This window comes from Epinephelus moara, chromosome 5 (genome assembly GCF_006386435.1).
Source record: "Epinephelus moara isolate mb chromosome 5, YSFRI_EMoa_1.0, whole genome shotgun sequence".
Lineage (NCBI taxonomy): Eukaryota > Metazoa > Chordata > Actinopteri > Perciformes > Serranidae > Epinephelus > Epinephelus moara.
The window spans coordinates 1,974,511-1,998,351 of NC_065510.1; the positions used below are offsets into that span (position 1 = coordinate 1,974,511).

General features: G+C 43.2%; 1 protein-coding gene across 2 annotated transcripts in view; it reads left to right on the forward strand.

Annotated features, from left to right (window-relative positions):
* LOC126389872 (sprouty-related, EVH1 domain-containing protein 2-like) overlaps positions 1 to 20,745 on the forward strand; it is a 32,680-nt gene extending 11,935 nt beyond the window's left edge. The window contains exons 2-5 of one of the 2 annotated variants that reach the window (XM_050043827.1): positions 15,164 to 15,338; positions 15,780 to 15,948; positions 17,884 to 17,948; positions 20,453 to 20,745. In XM_050043827.1, coding sequence (XP_049899784.1) covers positions 15,164 to 15,338; positions 15,780 to 15,948; positions 17,884 to 17,948; positions 20,453 to 20,524 — 481 coding nt within the window. In that variant the 3' untranslated portion in view covers positions 20,525 to 20,745. Of the gene's footprint in view, positions 1 to 15,163; positions 15,339 to 15,779; positions 15,949 to 17,883; positions 17,949 to 20,449 lie in introns of both variants that reach the window. The other variant, XM_050043828.1, reaches the window with a different exon arrangement.
* The last annotated feature ends 3,096 nt before the right edge of the window (positions 20,746 to 23,841 follow it).

Consider the following 23,841-nt stretch of genomic DNA (forward strand, 5'->3'; position numbering starts at 1 on the left):
CCGACTGGCAACGTGACGCGACTAATGGAAGATGGATTTCCTTTTGGGTCGACTCGATTGTGTCGCACGCTCTGCAGATTCACCGCCGCTCACGTTTCACACATCCGGTGACAAAAAAAAACCTCTAAAACATGGAAACAAACCCAGCTGAAGGTCAGCGAGGGCGTCTCTGCTGCTGCTGTTGTTGTTGTTGTTTGGGTCGACTTGGTGGAAGTACAGTGGCTGTCTTTGTGATCGGCGAGTGAGGGAGGGAAGTCTCTGAGAAGTTTGGCAGAGAACGAGCCAAACACCATCTGCTGCTGCTCTCTGCTGATCCAGACCTCCGAGAAACTACATTTTCTACACTGATGATGGTGATGTCATGACGTGTGTGTGTGTGTGTGTGTGTGTGTGTGTGTGTGTGTGATTGACAACATGTGTGTTCCTGTGGGAGCACTGTGTGTAGTTATGTACTGTGTGTGTGTTTGTCTTTCATGATGATGGAGCAAACAGACCACCAGAGACTATTATCTGCATCTCTGGTCAGCTCCCACAGTGTGTGTCTATGTGTATGTGTGTGTGTGTCACTGTTTGTTTAAGTGCATCCACACACTGTTGTTTAAGTGCTCTAAGCAGCCGTTTCATTACCGTGTCCTCTGAGGACGGGGCTGTTTGAGGGCAGCGAGGTCCAGCCGGCGGTCTGTGGGCCAAACTGAGGGCCTCCATGAATAACTGTGTGGAGCCTGTTTCCACTTGAGGAACCAAGGAAACTATTTTAGGGACTCGAGAGCCTTTTTAATTGGGGGAACCAGGGGTTAAATTTAGTTCCTGGCTCCCCTAAAAAGTCCCTGCTGTGGGGTTAGCACTCTGTGACGGCCCAGGAGCTGTCTGGGTGGACTTTAACTTGTGCACAGCTTTGCTTTCCAGTTCAATTAAAGCTCTGATCGACACTGGACTCATTATTAGAGGGCTGGACATTATTTATGATGTTTTTGCTAAAAACAGGTTATTTTTAAAAAGAGCGAGCTGAAGCGAGAGCACCAACGAATCAGCCAAAGACACTGTCTCTTAGTGTTCTTAATGCTAACACTGTATGAATTTGGTTTGAATTACTTTGTAGTTGACTTTTAGAACATTGCAGGTCTATAACACATTTGTGTTTTAATCCATGATTGCTCTAATTTTCATGATCGTCAACCAGTGTTAATGTCATTGACAAAAATGAACATCTTTCATCAACAAACTTTTATCCATGATGAAACAAGACGATGACGAGCTAAAAATAGATCTTGATAATAAAAACTAAGACAAATCTATATTCCATTTTTGTTGACGAGCTGAGATTCGATGAAATTGTTGGTGGTGCACTGTCAGACATTAAAAGCTGAGAACGGCCGTGTGTAATCGAACATAGTAACTGCTGGTAATCGACCCTGGTATCTGTGTTGTGTGGACAATTAATAAAGAACTGAACTCAGATCAGTTTTCTCTGACAGAGATGAAAGTTTAGTTTGAATCACCAACTCTGTGAGAGGACACCAGTTTAAACCTCCAGACAAACATGTTGCACATGAAGAAACAAGTTATGTTTCTGCTTCTTAACAGTCACATGGATAAGTCAGAGTTTACAATGAACCTGGGGACAAATCCTGCAAAAGCCGCAAACTTTGGTATCACATCCTGAGAGCGTAACAGCCCAAAGTTAGTTGAATGTTGGGTCTCATTTATAGGTTAAATTATTCTGATCAAGATCATGTAAATCACTGTCCATGTGAAGTTCACACAACCCATAATGTTACATCCATACAGTGACAAAAAAGACATTTGATTTTATACATATGCTGGAATTTCCTTCTGGATCAGTCTCCAGTCCCTTCTCTTATTAAGACACATGGACATCTTCACTGTGATGTCAGTTGGGTTGCAGGTTAAAGGAGAGAAAAACTGTCTTGTCACAACTCACAGGTTCATTTCCTTGAATTCCCAGCACAGCTCTGATCCAAGACTGTTAGTCAGCTACTTTCTCTGCTCAGACGGTCAGTGTGAGGAATCATCAGTGATAAAGCACTGATGGAAAAACAAGCTTGTGTCTAATGGACAGAGGAGTTACTGTAAAGCAGCAGAAACAGAAGGCTGACTGTACGCTTTGTGTGTCCTGAAACACTTTTAATTTATCTTCATTCTGTCTTCCTGATTACAGAACCTTTTACTTTTCTGTTACTACTGGAGTTTGCCCAAGTCTGATGGTCCAACAGTTAGGCCTCTAACTACATTACTTTATAGACTTGTCATTAGATATCTACAGGTCTGCCGTCAGGGGGGGGTAGAAGGGTACAGATGACCCTGCCCAAAGCCCGGAGGATGGCCCCTGCAAAGGTCTATGGTTGACCTATAAATGGGATCAAGTAGCAACAATTTACTTTGGTCTGCTGTCACATATCACTCACAATACATGTTATATGTTTTGCATGATGAATAAAATTATTGTTATTATTAAACGATTTTAACCTGTCATCTGAGAGCAGATCATGTGAAGGTCATATATTCTAATCCTCACTTCCTGTGGGCTACAGCAGCACTAAACCCCTGAGCTTGCCTGAGAAGGACTAAATACACAAAGCTGCTATTTTTAAATATCCCATGGAGAGAGACTCTCACTGCAGCCTGTTCTATTTTGTTGTGAAAATGTGGGCGTGCAACCTCGTTGCGTGGACGATAAACCAGGTGCAGACTTCCATCTGTGTCACCGCTGATGAGGAAATACAGCGAGTGCTGGACGGAGCAGTGAGTGACAACAACCCCGCCCACATTTAAGAGGACTGTGTGAACAGACCGAGGGTCTAGGTACCATGTCTGAAGGCTTACTGCTGGTTCCAAAGGTGCTGGACTGAAAGGGTTTGGGGGAGACGGGGCTTAATGGTATCATATGAAACAAAACGACATAAGGCATCCATTGGCACCAAACGGGAGCGGGCTACATAACACTCCAAATCTAGGCTAAATCTGGGTCGGGGAGAAACTTGCCATTCTTCAAAATGGTGTATTTGAATATTTCTGAATGAAGATGTGCATGAAGCATCCATGTCAGAGTCCTGTACGGGTCCATTTCTGAAAACACGTACCGGCTCATACCTGTAAAGCTCAGTAACAGAAGCGACCCGTTGACCGTCATTATGTCTAAAGAAAAGCTACACCCAGGGTTCGAACTATGTGGGAGCCAGTGGGAGCTGGGCTCCCATAAAGAGGGCATTAGCTCCCATGAAAGCTGTAAAGCCATACATCTGTGGGGGTCTCTAACAAAACATTAACAACCACTATTTTATCACAAATTATGTGTTTTTCAATGTAATGAATATTATTTACGTTAGCCAGATAAATAACTAGTCCAAAATAAGAAAATATTTTCCAAAAGAACGACGATATTCTCCCGTGAATGACAGGCCTTTGGCTGCAATTATGGCGCCAAGACACCATGGGGCGCTGTAGGCCTATAGCCTATCTGTGTTGTTTTATGTGCTGTAGATGTGGTGAAATAGAGCTCCGGTAGCCAACATCATGCAATCCCAGCATGCAGCAGTCAAAATTAAAACACAGCCATATTGGCAGGAAAGTGTGCTGTTCAACTGACTGCCAAGCATAGGCCAGCTAACAGCTAACTCGTCTCTTCTTCGGGCTGTATTCATATAAAAGTGAACATGGTGGACAGCTGTTGTGCCCTTGGGTATCAGAACAGTCGATACGTGAAGGGGAGAGTGTTTTATCGAATCCCGAAACATCCCGAAAGACGGCGGAGGTGGATTACTGCCATGAAGCGAGTAGAAGAAAACTGAGCGGTGGGAGCCCACAGGCAACGGATTCCACTTGTGTAGTGATCACTTCTTATCAGGTACAGAATCTGACGCTCATTAACGTTAATGTTTATTTTACATGCTTTTACTGCGATTTCTAACCGTTTAATTTTTATAAAAGGCAAGTTTGACCTTTGAGTTATGGCGTGGATTTTGCGGAGCTAGTAAAAGGATGTTGCTCACTCAATGAGCAGCGCAAAACAAGCGTGCGATAAGAAAATTACTTACATTATTTTATTACCGTTATATGTAAGGCTGCCAGATTGTATCCATTTGTACCCCTCCAAGCTCTTGTAGGCTTTCAGGGAATCTGCGGAGTAGGACGAGGGAGAGTTGATCAAGTAATTGTAGATGTCGGGATACTGCAATATTGGAAAATTGTCCGCACTGGCTGTGTCAATTTGTAAGTCCCATCGCTGTGTGGGCATGAACTGAATTATTTTTTTCAGTTTATAGTTCGAACCCTGGCTACACCCACCTGCATCGGTGATTAAACACACACATGCTCCAGTCCCTCACATTAAGCCAGGCTCTCCATCTTGAATTACAAATCCAGCAGAGGAGACGTCTCGTTCACTGGCTGAGCTCAATGCTGGGATGGCGAAAATATTCTGCGCAGTCACTGCCAGGTTAGGAAACATGTTAGCATGTTCCTTCCACCACCATCAAACCTCCAAAGGATCCTCCTTGGGTGTCTTGAACTCCATGTAGGCTGCCACCTCATCCTCGGGCTGCAAAGTTTCATGGCTGGAGTCCTCCACGTCAGTGACCAATGTGACCACGGGGTCAAAGGTTACACTTGTGCTGATGCGAACAACTGTGGGGCGGTAATTCTACTTAATTAAGTCTTAAACTGAGTAATGTGGGGCTACTCCCATTAAAGTACTATAATGTTAAATGCACTATATGTAACAGGTGTTCATTACTTTTTAAAAAATATGTTAAATATTGTTTCCGTATTCCAGTGTCTGAATATTGAAAGTTCATTGCTCTTTGAAAGGGTGAACATGCATTATTATGCTATTATATTGTCATCAGTGGCACAAAAGGGTCTCAGAATGAAAATAGCATTTATTGCAATTATTTCTGGGACAATATATTGTCCGAGAAAAGTAGTCATGGTGACAGGCCTTCAGGCAGTCACTGAGTTTGAGAAGATTTTTACAAGCAGCCGTAACAGTGATGGTAATCAGAGTCTGTGTGTGAGTCAGTCCTGATGAGCTGTGAGAGGAAAACATGAGGAGATGGATGGATGACATCACCACACCTGCCCGGGTGGAGGTGGGCGTTGTACATCATAAACCTTTGACCTTCTCTTTATGAGCCTGACAGCACTGAGACACCTGGTACACACACACACACACACACACACACACACATTCCTGATAAGAGCAGATCTCCCACTAACATTCAACCTACATTTTCTAACCTGGAAAGACCTTCAGGGGGATGTGGTGTGTGTGTGTGTGTGTGTGTGTGTGTGTGTGTGTGTGTGTGTGTGTTTGTGATATAATATAACACACACACAGCTACATTACACTGGGATAAGATGACAGAGACATCATACTGGAGTCATTCCGACAAATGTGCGGATGCTGACTGGAACATCGCTGCATCTTTTATGACACATATTTTAAAGTCGCTTGTGTTGTATTTAGTGCTGAAAAGAGTCGACGCTAAATCATTCAGCAGACAATTTAAACAAATACTTAGGTAACTGATAAATCAAGCATGAATATCAAACATCCTGTGGTTCCTCCAGATTCTCTAATCTGACAGTTTGGTGCATTTAAGGATGCTTTTACACCTGACCTGTTTGGTTTGGTTGAATGGAACTCAGCTCCATTTGCACAGTTAGTACGGTTCGTTTGGGCTGGTGTGAAAGCTGTCAATCGAACCCTGATGCGGACCAAACAACCAAACTGAGACTGCCCGAAAAGGTGTGTCTCGGGCCGCTGCCAAACGGACTCTGGTGCAGTTCGTTTGTGAAAGGAAACTAACCAACCACAGGATTATATGACAGCAGATATGTAGTTTTAGCAACAGTTACGCCGATAATAAATCCATCTGCTGATTGTGAAATCTGTCTGCGATCTATTTATTGATCCTTTTAATGCTAATGCATACTTGTAACCATGGTAACACATATGCACATCAGTGAGGGTATTTTCCCTGATTTAAAAGCTGTTAAAACTGTCATGATTGTATCTGACGTCTGTTCGTTATCTGTAAGTCCATTACAAAGTGTGTAACAGTGACCCCACAGTATGAAGCCCCGAGTCATTACTGAGCAAGACGCCTTCTTTTCATCCTGTTTCTGGTCGTCATTATTCAAAACATGCCATTGATTTGCAGTAACAGCCTCCTAATAATGCTTACAATCAGTTCTTTCTCTACAAGCTCTTTATGAAACCAAATAACATAAATACAAACACTTTAAAAGCATAAAAGTGCTGCTGCATAAACACCAGAATTTGAGTCCTGACGATGCAGGATGACAAACACTACAGCTGTCCCATCAACGAGTTACCTGTCAGTCGGTAGAACTTCATGTTCACTCCTCTTGGTCCGTTTGCAAAAAGTCAGTGTAAACAGGAACCAAACCAAAACTAAAATCTAACAATATATTATTTTTTTTCTCTGGTGCGACCAAATGAGCCGATTACAGGTGTGAAAGCACCCTTCATCATTGCAAATTTAATATCTTTTTGTTTTGGACAGTTGGTCGAGCGTATATTTATTTTCAATTGCCTTAAAACCTACAATTTATTTCCATGAATGCACTCCTAATACTTGCGGTATTGCGGCAGAGGATATAAACAGGCATACATTTTCATTTTCTGTTGCAGATATTTTGAAAATTGTTCAAATTTGTGCCATATTTGCACGGAGACCTGGCTCACATGTGATTGTCTGACATCTCAGACTGTGATCTCAAAACTTTGCAGGAACCTCAGTTGTTTCTCTTATTTTCCTCCTGTCTCTCTCTCTGTTTACTCAACATATTCTCATAGAACAGTTTGTATGATATCCTACGAATTTGCGCCCCACGAACAGGGTTGGGTACCGAAAGTCGGTGCTTATATGGAACTGGCACCTATACAACCGATACCTAGCAGACCAAAACAAAACGCACATTACGGTGCCTCCTTTCGGTGCTTTTTTTAAATGCTATGTCTCCCTCTATTGGATATTACATGTAACAGAATCATTCATTCATTTGTTGAGTGTATATTATTATTTAAAGGCACGCTAAGCACTGCTGGGCGTCACTTCTGTTTACGTTCAACAATGTTATCAAATACAGTGGAGCTAGCTCATTGTAGCCTGTAGCTCTAACTGCCTCTCTGGGCCCCGCGTTCACGTGTGCGCACTTTTATATTTTACAACTGTTAATAGAGTTCATATACCTATTTATTTCTAGGTATTTCTAATTTGCCTCAGTAATAGATAAATAAAAACATTGTTTTTATTATAATTTAAAACTGTTATACAAAACACTCACACACTTCTGAAAGGTGGCCCATTTGTGCCATTTTTGAACCTCCATAAAAAATATTTTGAGGTATCGGTTCAGGCACCGGTACCGTTTTAAAAGTATCGGTTTGGCACCAGTATCGGAAAAAAAAAAAAAACCAATACCCAACCCTACCCACGAATGAAATTATGTCCTTAAAGTACAGTTACATAATTAACATAAAGTTACAGAGGAAAAGAAACATGGTGAAGACGTACCCTAAAATGACTCAAAGTCTTCTTAACACACGACTCCAGTGGAAAGTCCAGGCAAAGTCTGTTTTTTTTCCATCCACCACCGTAACCTGCCTCCTTACTGTCACATGTCAGTTCAGAGGAGGACCTAAATGCAGACCACAGACAGTTTGAGTCTTTAACAAAAGGCAAGCTTTAATATAGCAGGTCGAAAACATCCAGTTAAGGCAGGCAACTCAAAATCCAAATGAAAACAGAACAAAAACCAAACTGAAAACCAACCGTGAAAAACGCGATGAACAGGGATGAATGCAGGACGAACACAGGCTCAACAAAGACGAACTGAAACCAGGATGAACAACAGACGAACTGACAAGGAACAAAGTGAACCACAGGTATATACACACAGAAAACTGATCACAAGGACGAGACACAGCTGGAGCAGGTGGACACAGGCTAAATGAGGGAAATGGAGATTGGATTACAACAAGGGTGGAGCAGACAAGACTAATACAGAACAGGTGTGAAGGGAAGACTGGGAACAGGGAAGGACTAACGAGTCAGGTGTGGCAGAAAACAGGCGGGAAAACACACAAAGACAGAAGTGAAATCAGACATGACATGAGGAGAGAATCTATAAAATAAAACAGGAAGCAGACTAAACATGAATGAATAACATGAAACACAAATAGAAAACCCCCAAATGAATGAATAACATGAAACACAAATAGAAAACCCCCAAAACAAAGTCCATAGGATAACAGAATAAACCCAGGATCATGACACTTACTAGCATTTGGGATTCCTTGTTCACTGCCGTCAGCACGTTGGTCATGTGATCGCAGCCTTTCAAAATATGTGGGATATGTACACATTTGGGTGCTCCGCTTTTCACCTTGTGTCCTCAAGGGGGAACTCATGTCTGTTGGCGTCCACTCGCGTCTCCCTTCAGCCCTTTGTCAACACACATTGTTCTATAGAGCTGCCACAAAGTCCCTTCTTTATGCCGTCTTTGCATTTATACACAGAACCAAACAACAGCAGCTTCATGCTGCTCAGATGTGTGATTTTAGACAGCATGCCAACATTACAGAAGCAAAAGCAGCTTGACGGCTGTGACATTAACACAACAGCGTCGGCCTCTAGTGTGACATATAACGTGTATCGGCAGCGCTTTATAAACAATAACAATGAGATACCATGGCAAAACAATCATTGACCTTTTCTGTTATATGGCGGCTGATCTCGTTCTCTGCTCGGAGGGTAAGGAGCTCCTGGACCTCATTGTTTCCCCAGTGTGCCGGCATTTTCACTTTTCATTCTCTTCCTTGATTTAGCTGCTAACTGCTATTAGCTGCTTTTTTTTTGTTGTTGCAGAAACACGATGTATCCTCACACAACAGTTTAAATGACATCATATGTTATGAATTAGTGCCCCATGAATGACGTTACGTCCTCTGTGTAAGGTTACATAATTAACATAAAGTTACGGAGGTTAGGTTTAGGAAAAGAAACATGGTGAGGATGTGCCTTAAAAAGACTGAGGGAACGTTGTGTGTTTTGTGACCCATCCACCACCCCACCTATCTCCTTACCGGACCGCTCGGGACCGCTTTCATGTTTACTCCAGTAAGCGCTTTGGTCATGTGATGGCAGACTTCCACAACATGTAGGTCACTGGCTCATGATTACGTTGGATATGTATGAATTTGGTGGCTTTACTTAAAGAAAATGTCCAAACAATTTATGAGATAAGCTTGCAAAACATCACGCCCATCCCATCCCGTCCACGGTCCTGTCCTGCCGGCTGTCCCTTTTACACAGACGTCGTCTGGGCGTTGCTACTTTCTCAGCTGCTGACTCATAGGCAAAATGATCCTATTCCCCCAATTCCATGATCCTACCTTTGTTAAAGAAGGTGGGATAGCGGTGTGGAATTCCCACCTTGAACAAGCAGCATTAAAGGTGCTTATGACTTTCCACCTCCGAAACTCACTGTTCTTGAAGTTTGAATTCACCTCACCGTAGTGTTGTCACAATACCAAAATCTTTGTTTCGGTACCAATACCAATATGAATTTCGATACTTTTCGATACTCTTCGGTACTTTTCCTAAGGAAAAGTCCTTTTGGATACAAACCTTTAGAACAATAAATAGTAGGGGTGTAACGGTACCAAAAAAATCATGGTTCGGTAAGTACCTCGGTACGGACGTCACGGTTTGGTAACTCAAATGTTCCACCAAGTTTGTGTTGTCTCGTGTTGTCTCCCTTTGCGAGGCAGACTTTCTCTTGTCTTTTTTCACGTGCGCCAGCTGCGAATGTTGATACAGGTGTTGTCATACACACCACTTGTGCAATCTGTGCTCCAATAGGAACAAGAAAGGCGTTTGTGTGCATAAATGAGTAAAATAAATTAACTAAATTAATGAACTGAATCAATTTCAAAGTACCGGTATTTTCCAAATGCAGTATAGTACTGTTTGGAATACTCTAGTTCTGCGGTACTATTTTAGTACCGGTATACCGTGCAACACTACCTCACCGTAAGGCTGTGCAATTACTCGTCTGGTGATCGCGNAACTAAATTAATGAATTGAATCAATTTCAAAGTACCGGTATTTTCCAAATGCAATATAGTACTGTTTGGAATACTCTAGTACCGCGGTACTATTTTAGTACCGGTATACCGTGCAACACTACCTCACCGTAAGGCTGTGCAATTACTCGTCTGGTGATCGCGATTACGATTTTGAGGTCAGACAATTTCAAAATTAATGAAATCGAGTGTAAACAATTTTTGGTCAACGATGCCTGGAGATGTTGTGCGAGGGGCAGGTGATCGCGGAAGATTTCAAAAACAGCGTGCAGAAAAAGCGAGAGAGAGGTTGGTCTGTGTGTGTGTGTGTGTGTGTGTGTGCCATCACTGTGTATGATACAGAGAGCAGAGGAGGATTGTAAAGGCGCGACCATGTAGAGACAGAAATGACATGCCGCGGTGTAAACAACGCAAGTCATCACGTGCGCCGGATAATCGTTTGCATAATCGTGATTTCAATTTTGACCAAAATAATCCTGATTATGATTTTTTCCATAATCGAGCAGCCCTACCTCACCGAACCTTGAATATTGAAAGACAGAAATGATGGACTAAAGTACAAAGACCCCAGATGTATTAGAACTTCCACAGTTTTTATAGCCAGTAGTTGCAGAGATGATCTCCGTCTGGGTCAGTGTGTTGGAGGGACGAACCCATCGACTGATGAGTGTCCTAAAAATCTGACTGCAGCCTCGAAAAGAAATTTCACATCATCAGTCATTTTGTAAGTGAAGGTGTCACTGTTTGCAAATGGAGGATCTCTCATTTTGGAACCAAACTCCAGTATATAGTCCCTCCTGTGTGTGTGTGTGTGTGTGTGTGTGTGTGTGTGTGTGTGTGTGTGTGTCACTGCACGCTGCCGGCAAATGCAGTGATGACTCATGCTACACACACACACACACACACAAGCACCATCTGTTTGACAGGCAGGCTGAATCACACAGCGGAGGGAAGCAGTGTGTGTGTGTGTGTTTGTGTGTGTGTGTGAGGCCCGTTAGGATGTGGCGTCGGCGGCGCGCGGCAACACAGCTCGACAGCCTGTCGTCAACGGAGACCGCCGTGACACTGTGACCGTGGAAACGGGATGTACGAGAGATGTCGGAGTACAAAAGGCAAGACGGAGGGAGAGTGTTTTTGTTTTTTATTTTTTTATTTTTAAATCCAAACCTTTATTATTCTTTTGTTTGTTTGTTTGTTTGGGATGTTTTTTGTTATATTTTTTCCTGGACGTGCTTTGGCCTCTTTGAGTCTCTGCCGGCAGCTCAGACGATGGACAGGGTTTGTTTTGGTTTCCTGTGTGTGTGTGTGTGTGTGTGTGTGTGTGTGTGTGTGTGTGAGTGTGTGTGTGATCACAGGTGAGTAATGCTACGCTCAGTAAAGAACCTGAAGGACGAGGCCACCCGGCTGCAGATTCTGCTGCTGGTGTCATTAACAGTGCAGCACGTTCTCATTGGACAGCACCACAGACATGACCTCGCTCCTCACTGGTCGGTCTAATCCATGGCTATATTATTAGGTCTGGATACTGGGCCTCAAGATGGCGCCCATTCAGTCCAGTAAGAATCACTCGCCTGGCACTTATGCAAAAAACGTTTTATAGCTACTGGATTTACTTTACTGGATGCACAGTGGTGCTCGCTCGGCTGATATGGTGTGTACATTTGCACCAGATTTCCATGATAGAGCCACTCTGCCTTGCATCCATTTTTTTAGGTGTTATATTTGTAGAACTCCCTTTGAGCTGAGAAAAGCCATTTAAAGAAAAGAAGAAGGAAAGAGGGAAGTGGTCCCGTTAGGCTGGAGGTTGGGGTGGTGGGCGGATCACAAAACACAGGACTTTCCCCAGGAGAGCTCAAAACTGTTAACTTTGAGTGAGCTCTGATTCATTTTAAGGTACGTCGTCACCACTTTTATTTTCTTTAAACCACAGTCACTTTACTTGACTAAACCTGACCTCTGTAACTTTAAGTTGAGGACGTAATGTCATTCACGGGGCACTTATTCATAGGATATCATACAAACCGTTGTATGAGGATACGTTGCCATGATAGCAGTGTCAGTCAGTCCACTATTTTGGTCCAGACTGAAATATCGTGACTTTTACCACACGGATTGGCTCAAACTTTGGTACAGCCATATATGGTTCCCAGAGAATTAATTGTATTAACTTTGATCGATAGCTTTGGTCAAATTTGAAATCTATCCAAAGAGCACAGTCTCATTCCGAAGTCGTCAAAATCCAACGCTTGGGCAGTGACTTGCAGCATCAGAAACTACAAAAAAGTGTTCTTTATCATCGGCATGATACACAGCCTGTTGCTGTTATAGGACAAAGACGAAAGTTAAGGCAGTGAACGATTTTCACCCAAGGGAGCGGTGTTCATGTCCCATAAGGTTGTAAAGCCAAACCCTGTTCTTTTGTCCTAAACCCAACCACTTCCTTTTGTTGCCTAAACCTAACTATGTGTGTTAACTATGTGGGACTGTATGTTAACATTAAATTTCCTGTAAAAACGGAAGTCTATCTTGAAAGAAGAGAAGTTGACACGGCGTCCCAGAACGTCAACAACCAACACACCCAGGGTACCTTGCACGTCGTATGTGGACATGGAAAGTCCATGAGCAAAACATCAATATGTGACGAGGTCGGAGTGAGGATGTGTTGATCCAAAACTTACTTTATGGCCAAATACCTGCCAGTGACACTATCTGATAATATTTCCATCTGCCCCAACAAATATCAGCATGCTAACACGCTAAACCTGGGTCTCTCAGAAACGCTGCTCAGCCTCGCTTCAGAGTTCTCCCTGTGGTCACTCGCGGTACTACAAAAATCCCCCGCCGCCCAAAAAGCATTTTCCCCATAGACCACCATTATAAAAGAAGCATCTGTAAAACTGTTGACAGGACACCTCCAAAAAGCTCCATTATGTCTCTGTCTTTTCTGAATTTTTGACCCATGATGGTTTTACATTTGTAAAACTTTCCTCAAGCCGAGAAAGTAGATCTGAAAATCTGTGACGTCATCACAACGTTAAGTCTATGAGCTGAGCGGGAACTCACGGGCAGGTTCAGCAGCAGAGACACTATTGTGCATAATCAGTGGGCTGCATACCCTGGAAAAAAAAGCTTGAAACTTTGTTTGGATTCAATATGCGCTATCTTGACGTCACGTATGTAGGTTTTATTATACATCTATGATTTGCACTGCGAAGATGGAATCTGCATGTTCTCAGGTGGAAATTTTGACTGGAACACATCCTGAAGTCGGATTTCTGACTCGGAATGTTGGAGGAACCTCACCGACCCTAACCTCAAAATCCAATATGGCTGCTCTGTGCATCAACAGTAGTAAAAGCTGTAGTAATATACTGATCAATAGCAGATCTGTCTAATTTGAGTCACATGATAACAGTCGCACACACAGTCCTGTCCAGATTCTGTCAGTGGACATGTTGCTATGGTGTTGCTAAGGTATTGCTAACATTGGCTAACCTGGCTTATTGGTTAACTTATTGGTTTGTGATGTCATTCCCGGACCTCCAACTTCAAATTAATTGGAAAGCAGCAGTAGACTTCACATTGTGATGATGTCACAGATTTTTTTAAAGGCTTTTCCCAGCTCGAGGAAAGTTTTAAAGATATGAAACATCCATGGATCAAAAGTTCATAATAGAAAGAGTTATAATTGACCTTGTTTGCAGTTAAAGGTGTCCTGTCAGCAGTTTTACAGACGTCTCTTTTAATGGTGGTCTATGGGCAAAATGCTTTTTGGACCACAGGAGATTTATTTCGCTGCAATACTGCAAGTGTCCACTGGGAAGGTGGTTCCTGGGGCGTGTTCAAACGCAAGGTTTCTCAATCATGTCCTACTCATGTCACTGTTTTTAGATACCAAAATCACCATTACTGAGCTGCTTGAGAGATGTCAAAAGTCTTGATCAGAAAAAGTTTGACTTCCATTTTTAAGACAACTATAAACACACAGATTTAGATTCCTAGCTCACAGATTCAAACGTGTTTCTCTGTCACCACCAGGGTTCTGTCTCCAGTGCTGGGAAGTAAGTATGGACATTTAATCAGGTATTTAAAGGAGCAGTGTGTCAGATTTAGGGATATTTAGTGGTATCAAGTGGTGAGGACTGAGGATTGCAACCAGCTGAAACTTCTCCTGGTTGGAATTCCTTCAGTGTTCATTGTTCAGGAGGTTTTTACAGAGAGCTGAATTATCCACAGAGGTCTCTTCTCTCCAGAACAAACAGAGCAGCTGATTTAAACTGGTGAAAACACTGAATAAAGCAGTTCACATAAAACAAAAAGGTGTTTCTCTGACGCTCATGTCGTTGAGGGGCTGGTACCTACAACGGTCAATGTGAAAAACGCAAATGGCCCTATCTTGTGTTCCGCTACTACCGGCTACTGTAGGAAAATGATGGTGCAACATCCGTAGACGAGGACCTGCTCCCTATGTACATATAAACGGCTCATTCTAAGGTAACAAAAACAGAACGATTCAGAAAACACACTGCTACTTTGTGTGTCTACGCCACCACATCTCAGAGACTATTGTACTTTTTACTCCATGAAATTTGTCTGACAGCTTTGATTACTTTGTAGATTAAGATTCATCACAGAAAACATATGAAAGTCTTAAGAAATATAATAATACATGGTTGTTTTATTTGTTTTTTAGTGTTCAGCTATATTAGTGATGTTGTTCTTTTATGATGATATTTATTTCTGTATTTTGCACCTGAGATCTCTGAGAAACATTCTCACATTCTGCCCTGCACAACTAATGACTGTTGTTGTTTGTCTTGACCATATTTTGTGTCTGGATCAAAGCTTGCTCTGTGATAATTATCATACTGTGCTGCTGTTTCGAGCTTTCACTGAAGGTGGAACCGTCAGTCATGTAGATTTGGTATCAGTTTGGTGTCAGCTGTGCCGTCCTTCAGCTCGCTGCACCTCCTCCACAGCTGGTCACCATGCTAACTGATGTATCTCTGTCTCTCTGGTGTGTTGCAGTGACAGCTACATTGTGCGCGTCAAAGCGGTGGTGATGACCAGAGACGATTCGAGCGGCGGCTGGTTGGCGCAGGACGGCTGCCTGAGCAGAGTGGGCGTGTGCAGGCTGCTGCCGAGCGAACTGCTGGGGCGCAACACCTTCCTGATCCATGGAGAACGCCTCAAAGACAAGCAGGTGGGTGCAGCTGCAATTCACGTCAATAAAGAGCCAGTTTTTGCATCCCAATATTTCTGCAGAACTCACCAGTCATTCAAACAGTTTGAGGAGGATTCTTTATTTGGATTTCCTCTTGATGCAGTTCTGTAGACGGCTCTTTCCTCTCTTCATTTCATCTTAAAATGTGTACATATAAAGGTAGTGTTTAAGTAACCAAGCTGTTCAAGGTGCTCTAAAAGTTTATTTATTCAACGTACTAAGGACTATCTGTGGATTTACAGATTTCCACATTATTGTTCTTTTCCACCATATCCCCCTCAGCAGTCTGTGCACTTTTCATGTCGCATGCATTCAGCAGTTATTCAGAGACGTGTAGGGCAGAATTTCTACTGTACTGGTCTCTGTCTTTATAATTCATGTCTTCTCATCTTGTTTGTGGGATGTGATTTATTTATCCAGGTGATTCTGGAGTGTTTCCTAAAGAAGGATCTGGTCTACACGAAGGCCACGCCGACCTTCCACCACTGGAAGGTGGACAACAGAAAGTGTGGTCTGACCTTCCAGAGCCCGGCCGACGCCAGAGCCTTCGACCGTGGGGTGAGGAAAGCCCTGGAGGACCTGACAGAAGGTACGCACTGGTCACACACTGAACGGCTCGAAGAACTCCAAAGATAAATGCTCTGAAGTCCCCAAAAAGGGACTTAAGTGCATTTGGGACGAAGGGACTTTCCTTCCTTCTTACAGCAAAGTATTGAGGTACCTTTTAAGAGCCACAGCGTCATGTTCATTTAAAACTGCTCCAGTCATGGGGTCCAGACTTTTCCTTAGTCATTAGTTCAAGGTCCACACAGTTTAATATCTTTAGCATTATACTTGTGTTGGCCATGTCGTCGGGCTACTTTGCTGTCTGTGTCAAGTGGCTGTCTGTTACTCACAGTACAGCAGGAAACAGCACTTTACAATAAAACCCCTGTGTTAGAAATTTACTTGACTTCAAAATAAAGACTCTTAAAAAACATGATACGTTCGCGAGTCATTTGCAGCCCTTTCAGGATGGACCTGCGACCCACCAGATGGGAACCACTCATTTAAAAACACTTTACAAACAACAGAATAACTTCACATGATGAGTAATTTCAGTGCTTGGAGAGGAATAGCCAGTCAAGAGGATTTAGCCAGTTATTTATTCATGCCATACAAATTAAATCCGCACCGTGAAGTTTGAACAAAACCCAGCTGACTCTGGATGTATAAAGTTGTGTTAGCTTGTTAGCAAACAAGATGCAACATGTCAGTCAGTCAGCTTTGGAGTCGTTGGCACTCCGTTGGCAATACAGATTTTTTCGGTTTAATGGAGCTATAGGCTACCTGTTTCCCCCTGCTTTCAGTCTTTGTGCTAAGCTAGGCTAAACACATCCTGAACCTTTCCCTGTATCAGGGTCTAAAATTAGCACCTGCATGTGTGTAAATTGTTGGCGTGCAGTGGCATGTAAAATTGTAAGGCCATCCGCCACTTTGGCGCACAGAGAAAAGGCACAACAGAAAGACACATCGTAACTGCTCTATGAGAGCAACGCTACTGGCTATAGAACCATATGTGTTTTGATTGACAGTCGCAGTTATCCAAATTTTAACCCATAACCATCAATAAAAAGAGGTGCACACCAACGTAATCTCATAGAACGGTTCTTATGGTATGCTGCAAAGAAATACATGCACAACACCAACAGCTCACAATATTCTACGAATTTGCGCCCCAGGAATGATGTCATGTTCTTAACGTACAGTGACGTAGGTCAGGTTTAGGGAAAGAAACACTGTGAGGACAAACCTTAAAATGACTCAAAGGTCACACAGATTTGATCAAATGACAGCAGGGGAAAGTCTGTTTTTATGTGACCCATCCGCCTAAACCTGCCTCTGTAAGTGCTGAGGAGATCTACTGCTGTCAGTGCATTGGTCACGTGATCGCAGCCTTCCAAAATAAGTGGGATATGTATGAATTTAGGGGCACAGCTTTTCGTAGGAAAGCATACAAAAAAATTTGTGAGAACAGCCTGTGCACACACACTATTATAGGTGTAGATTTCAGATGGGACGCAGAGGACATGTCCCCCCTCCCCAGTGAAAACATAAGAGTAGCAGAGGACCATTTTTGATTAAATTAAAGACATTAACACCATAAACTGATGCAAATTGGTGCATACAAATTCACCAGAATGCAGGAAATTAGGTGTTGGACACTCAAAATTTCACTGTAATGTTGCAGCTGTAAAAGTGGCAGATAAAGAGACAGTGGCAGGCAGTGAAAGAAATGAACGTCAGATCTGCTCTACATGAAACTGATGCTTAGACAAGACAGCAAGAAGTCTTATTTCCTTGTAGCAGACTGTCTTGTTGCAAAGCACTTACTGGGGATGTGTTGCAGAGAGTGTAGCAGCATTGCCGTTCTGCACCGCCCTAAACTGACATCTGAACCTGGCAGTCGGAGTGAAAGGCAGCTGATGAAATACAAGAAGTTGTGTCACTTCCTGTCATTCTGATTCTCCTGTGTGTCCTCCAGGGTCGACCACGTCCTCATCGACGCTGCAGAATGAGGCAGAGCTCGGCGACGATGACGTCTTCACGGTGAGAAACTCTTCCCCCCTCCAGCTGTTAAAACCCTGATGAACCCTGAGAATACCTGAGAGCAGTTAATGTGCAGGATCTTGTCATTTTGTTTCTGCATCACTGTGTCCTGCTGTCGCTCCTGTGTGTGTTTTTAATACAAGCAAAGTTTAAATAAAGAGACAAAATTTGCCAGATTCATCTCCATCCTGTCATATGAGCCATTATTCATAATGCAGTGCATCAGGATTCATATTCCTGGATAGAAACTGTTTTCCCTTCGCAGGCTCTGTACATTGTGTCAGGAGGAAAATAGGGAGGGGCTGTTTTTAGTTATTTTGGGTTTGGATTTGGACAGGAGATGCTGCTTTTGTTTGCAGCGATAGGAACAAACTGTCTGTGTGTTGGGTGTCAGACAGGAAGTATGAAGGACGGGAGTGGTTTGGTATCCTGTGGTGTTTTTGACCACACACACGTCGGCGTCCTGTTTGGGGTTTGGACACAGGAGCAGCACACACGCAACACACACCTCACTGGCTTTCTGTTTGGAGTTTGACACACTGACATGAGGAAAAGTTGTTTCCTTCCACGTTCATGCAGGTGAAAGAGACCAGGTGAACGTCCGCATGTGCGTGTTTGCTGACGTGGAGCCCTGATAGGGACGTTTCAGCTTTAAAGGAATGTTTCAACATTTTGCAAATGAATTTATTCAGGAGATAAAAAGACTGATGTAAATCAAGTGTTTAACCTTGTTGACATGTCCACAAGGTGTCAAACTTGTGTTGTTAGTGTTGTTATGTTAGGGTTAGCATCTAGCCAAGACCTTATCAGAGGACAAGCCAGGCGTAGCTGCCTATCTATAGCCCTTTTTAGATAGGAATTGTGTAAATTTGCAGGAAAGCCCAATCAGTCTTTTTTCAGCATTGACAGTATAAAAACAAAATCAGGGAGTGCAGCAAAATGCCGCCTACCTACTTTTGTTTATACAGAATGTGCCTTTTTCGGGGCAATGGGGGGCGTGAGCAAGTAACAAAACGTGTAGCTCAGCGTGTGACGTAAACAGTGACGTGGGAGGGAAGCCGCGGCTGGTCAGTCCTTCGGCGATTCTCTCGTAAGTAAGTCGTAAAGGTGGAAGAGGGATGTTCTCTGTTGATTGGTTGGCCTGGGAGGATGTACTGAAGACTGGGCAGACAGTAGTCTTAAGACTACTGGAGAGTGAGCTCTGTGCCTGGGACAGAGTCACATACACAGTGACAGGGCTAAACAGCTCAGTGTCGGNAAGCCGCGGCTGGTCAGTCCTTCAGCGATTCTCTCGTAAGTAAGTCGTAAGTCGTAAAGGTGGAAGAGGGATGTTCTCTGTTGGTTGGTTGGCCTGGGAGGATGTACTGAAGACTGAGCAGACAGTAGTCTTAAGACTACTGGAGAGTGAGCTCTGTGCCTGGGACAGAGTCACATACACAGTGACAGGGCTAAACAGCTCAGTGTCGGATGTTAGCCGCTGCTGTGTTAGCGCATACTTACCAGGGAGAGCAGTAGCAGCAGCAACAGCTGATCGTCGGTTCAGCCCTGAATCACCCACCCCACTCACCAACACAAATGGACTAATTCTATGGGAAAAACTGAATGCTCATAATAAAAAGTCTCAGAATCCAAGAGAGAATTGCAACTCTCTTTGCAGTTTTCACTTGCCCCAGCAATTCAATTGCAGAAAAACACCTTGTAAACATGCATCGCAATGTTTTGGAAAAGCTACAGTGAAATCAGGAATTTTAGGTCGCAACAATCACAAAAACAGCCCATGAAATCCTGAAGGGCCTGAGTACTGTTTGCAGGAAGAGGTGTGTGTGTTTGATGAGAAGAGGAGAGGGTGAGCAGGTACGCTCGAGATGCTGGTGAGCAGCTAAACTGCATATTCATTACGGAAGTGTAGAGTGACATCTACGCCATTTTAGAAGAAGAAGATAACTTTATTAATCACCAAGTGCACAAACAGGACCTATACATGCATTAAATATATAGATGTTAAAGTGAGGGGCTGCCCATGGACAGGTGCCCCAAACAGTTGGGAGTTCGGTGCCTTGCACAAGGGCAGCTCCGCAGTGTCCAGAAAGTGAACTGGCACTCTTCACACTCCATATTGGGTCAGGATGGGGACTTTAACTGGCGACCCTGCAGTTCCTAAACCAAGTCCCTATGGACTAAGCTACTGGCGCCCCAAGGAAGGTTTTGGAAATGTTTTCTTTCAGTTTTCATGAACAGAGCTGAGTTTTTAAGAGTTTAATTGATGCCTGAAGAGGGAGTTTAAATACAGAGCTGGACTCAGGTGGAGCTGTGGTCCCCTTTGTCAGTTGTCATCTCTTTTTCCTGCACTTTACACCAAACTGTTCAAACAGGCCTTAATCATACATTTCCTGCGTATGGAGCATTAAAAGATTCTCTGACGCCCTCTCCACCTCCATCCTCAGTCTGATGAAGGGACCAGGTCCTGCTTCCATTCTCAGTTCAGTTTTTCCCTCTCTCAGTAGCTTCAAAGAAAGAGGGTGTATCGTTTCCGCAGGATGTCCAGTGCTGGAGAAGAGAGTCTGACCTGTCAGTAATCCGTCACTGAGCTGCCTGTTTACATAGCTGGCCTCATTTAGAGGAGAGCCGGGCGGACTGAGGGGAACGTGGCTGAACCGCCCTGGCTGCAGATCATTCCCATCCGTCCTGTCTGCAAGTCTGAAGTCTGGCTCCCTGAGGAGGAGGAAGAGGACGAGAAGAGTTCGACTCTGAGGCACTGAGGAGGATGTAGATCAACGTTCATCAGGAGTAAATAAAACTCTCCCCATCATGATGCAGTGCTTCCTCTGGAGGCCCCTGAATAACGGAGGAGAGCTGGACGAACTGCTGGAATGTGTTTGTTGGAGAACAGAAGGAAGTGATGTAGTTACGGAGGTTTTAAACACTGAAGTACAGTTTTGAGCACAGGTCAGATTTTCCACAATTTTTCTTGCTACAAAACAAAATGATTCTGTCAGTTTACACAGTCAATACATGCCATGTACTCTAATACACTAAAGCTGATGTTTATTTGACTCTTGAAGTGTCTGAAATTTGGCAGCAAACCACCAAATCATGAGTAGTTTGTTTTGTTTTTTGCCCGTCAGAGGACGACACTGTTCAGGCGCTGTTCATCGATCAGACTGGTGCTTCCTTTGAAGCAAACCGAGGCCTTTAAAATGCGTCAGTCCTTAGCTCAGCCTGTGTGCCAAAATATCTGATGTGTTGCTAAGAACTGAGGTCTTTATCTGACTGGCCCTCATTTATGAAATAAACATACAACAAAAAAATGGGGCGTCAGTTCTATGCAAAGCTCAACATTTATGCTACGCTCAAATCTCACGTCAGGTCTCAACTTGTGTACGCAAGTTTGTTTGAGTCAGCGAGGACAGCATTGTAAATCTGGAGAACTGTTATTAGACCATATTCTAACTGGCATCGAAGTGTTTTCAGTATTAATCACTTAAGAATGTATCGTCTATGGGAAAATATTGTATTTTGTGAAGGCCTACATCAGCATGCGCTCTCAGTCACAGCGGGCAGTTGCCTGGCTCTGTTGGACTGGCTTCAGGCTGACCGAACGCTGGGGCCTGGGTGTAATTTATCAGAAACCTTTTTTTAAACACTGACAAACCAAAGCATGTTTGTATAAAATATACATATATATATATATATATTATATATACGAGTAGCTTAGGTGATTAAATGTTTACCGTTTTCCAGCTCGGACACAGGTGGTGCGTCTGTGTCTCGTCCGCAGACCTGATACATGCGGCCACGCGCTCTTTGGTCTGGGTCAGTTAAAAGCTTTTATATGAATAGTATACAGTATAAATGTTGTGTACTATATAGGCTGATGTCATTAATATATAGAAGCTACAGGTCAGTATATATCATGGATGTATCAATTAAATATTCCACCCTCAGCTGCAGTTGGATTGCTCATGTCAACGCTGTTGACGGCAGCAGTGATTTCTTTCCATACTGAGTTTTCCCGACTTCCTTTGATGTCACTTTTCAGGCTATCAAAAAGAACCAGTTGGTTAAATTGGACCTGCGACGTCAGTGTTTCCATTTCTGGCTCTGAGGAGTTTCTCTTCTTGGCTGTATTACACCTCTCCATGTCGTAAACGCTCGAGGCCTCTAAACCCAGAATGTGTCGGGGCAGGATATTTAAATCATGATATGGCTGTAGTGCATTGATGGACTGGATTCTGTTTTGTGTTATGTCATTGTTATTTTATACAATGATGCTGTCTACTTTTAATATATTTATCTTTCAGGTTTGGTTCTCTATAACATCTTGCCAGAGGACTGCAGTTGCAAATTAGCCGGCTGGCTAAAACTGGTACATTTACAGTAACACTGTTGATTAATGTGTGCTGTCCTTTTGTAAATAAAATAAACTGAAACTGATTGTTGTCGGCTGTCACATTTATCAACACCTGATCGGCGAGATACGAACATTTCATGAATCACACGCAAACTCGATAATTAGATGATTTCTGCACTCAGATCTGGTTTGTACGTTAGATTCATAAATGAGGGTCAGCGCATCTTAGAATTGCAACTGTGACGTCTGCGGTGTCACAAAGTTGGGGACAACAGAAGGAGAAGAAGAAAACTCCACCGCAACAATAACATTTTAAGATATATAGTTAAACATGTTTGTCAGATCTATTTGATGTTTCTGCTTTGCTTATTTTATGTAATTTGTTGCTTTATCATCTTTGATAAACCAAATCTTTCAGCATGGAAGCTAAGCAATGTGTACAAGCCACCTGAAAGAAATCATTATCAGTTTGGGTGTAAGCTATGTCAGGGATATTTTCTCCACTTTACCTTACACACTAACCAATCAAGGCAGCAGTAGACCAGCAACTCCCGTGTTCTGGGAAGTAAAATTACTGCTTTTTTTTCAGTGGAGTCTGGAGGCTTTGAGATAACAGCTTCAGCTCCCTGTTGGAAAAAGCTGTCTGTCAAGGTAAAGCAGTGAAAATATTCTACATATAGTGTATATTTAAACTGATGTTGATATTTTTAGGTGGACCGTTTTTTAAGGTGGCTAAAAACCAACCAGCTGAGGCTGCATTTGCTCAGTGGCGTTTGACTTTAAGTACTTGACACAGGGGATTTCAAACTGGAAGTTATTGGTAACAAACATCGTGATATTTTGGTGAAAAAAACAACATATTAATTATGTAAAGCAAAGATGCAGCTTCAGCAGAATCAGTTCACACAGATTTCCATGAGAAAAACAGACAGAAGATTCACAGAAATGTAAAATGCACCGAGCCTTTTCCTGTGTGTGTTTGCACACTGTGCGGCGACAACTAACCCAGAAATGTGAGAATGCGGTTTGTTCATTTTGCTGTGAGGTTCGTCAGGTTCCTCTGGTGTTTGAAGGAAGTCTTCTTGTGTGATCTGAGCGAGCCACATGAAAGCTGCAGCCTGCGTCGACCCTCAGGATGACGCAACCCAACACACGGCGCCCAGCGCTCACAGGGCCGCCGGCCGCAAAACGCCAGGCTGGGATTCATTTAACACAGACCCAATAAAAACACAAAGCCACGCTGCTTTGGTTCTGGAGGTCTTTTTTTTTTTTTTTCTCGTTCTTGTGTAATTGCACACAGAAGTCTGGTGGAGTGAAGCTCAGGTGGTTTCAGAGAGGAACCGAGATGATACGTGTCACATGGTTTGACATCATGAGCTGAAAAAAAGCAAGAGTAAGAAGTTGTTATTCAAGATTATACTTTGGCAGCTGCAGACAGTGGGTTAGCTTGATTTAGGAGGGTGAATGACGCTCTGGGCTTTAACAGTTTGGTGTATGTCATCATGAAGTCTGGTTAATAGCTGCTCTGGAGCTTTTGATCCA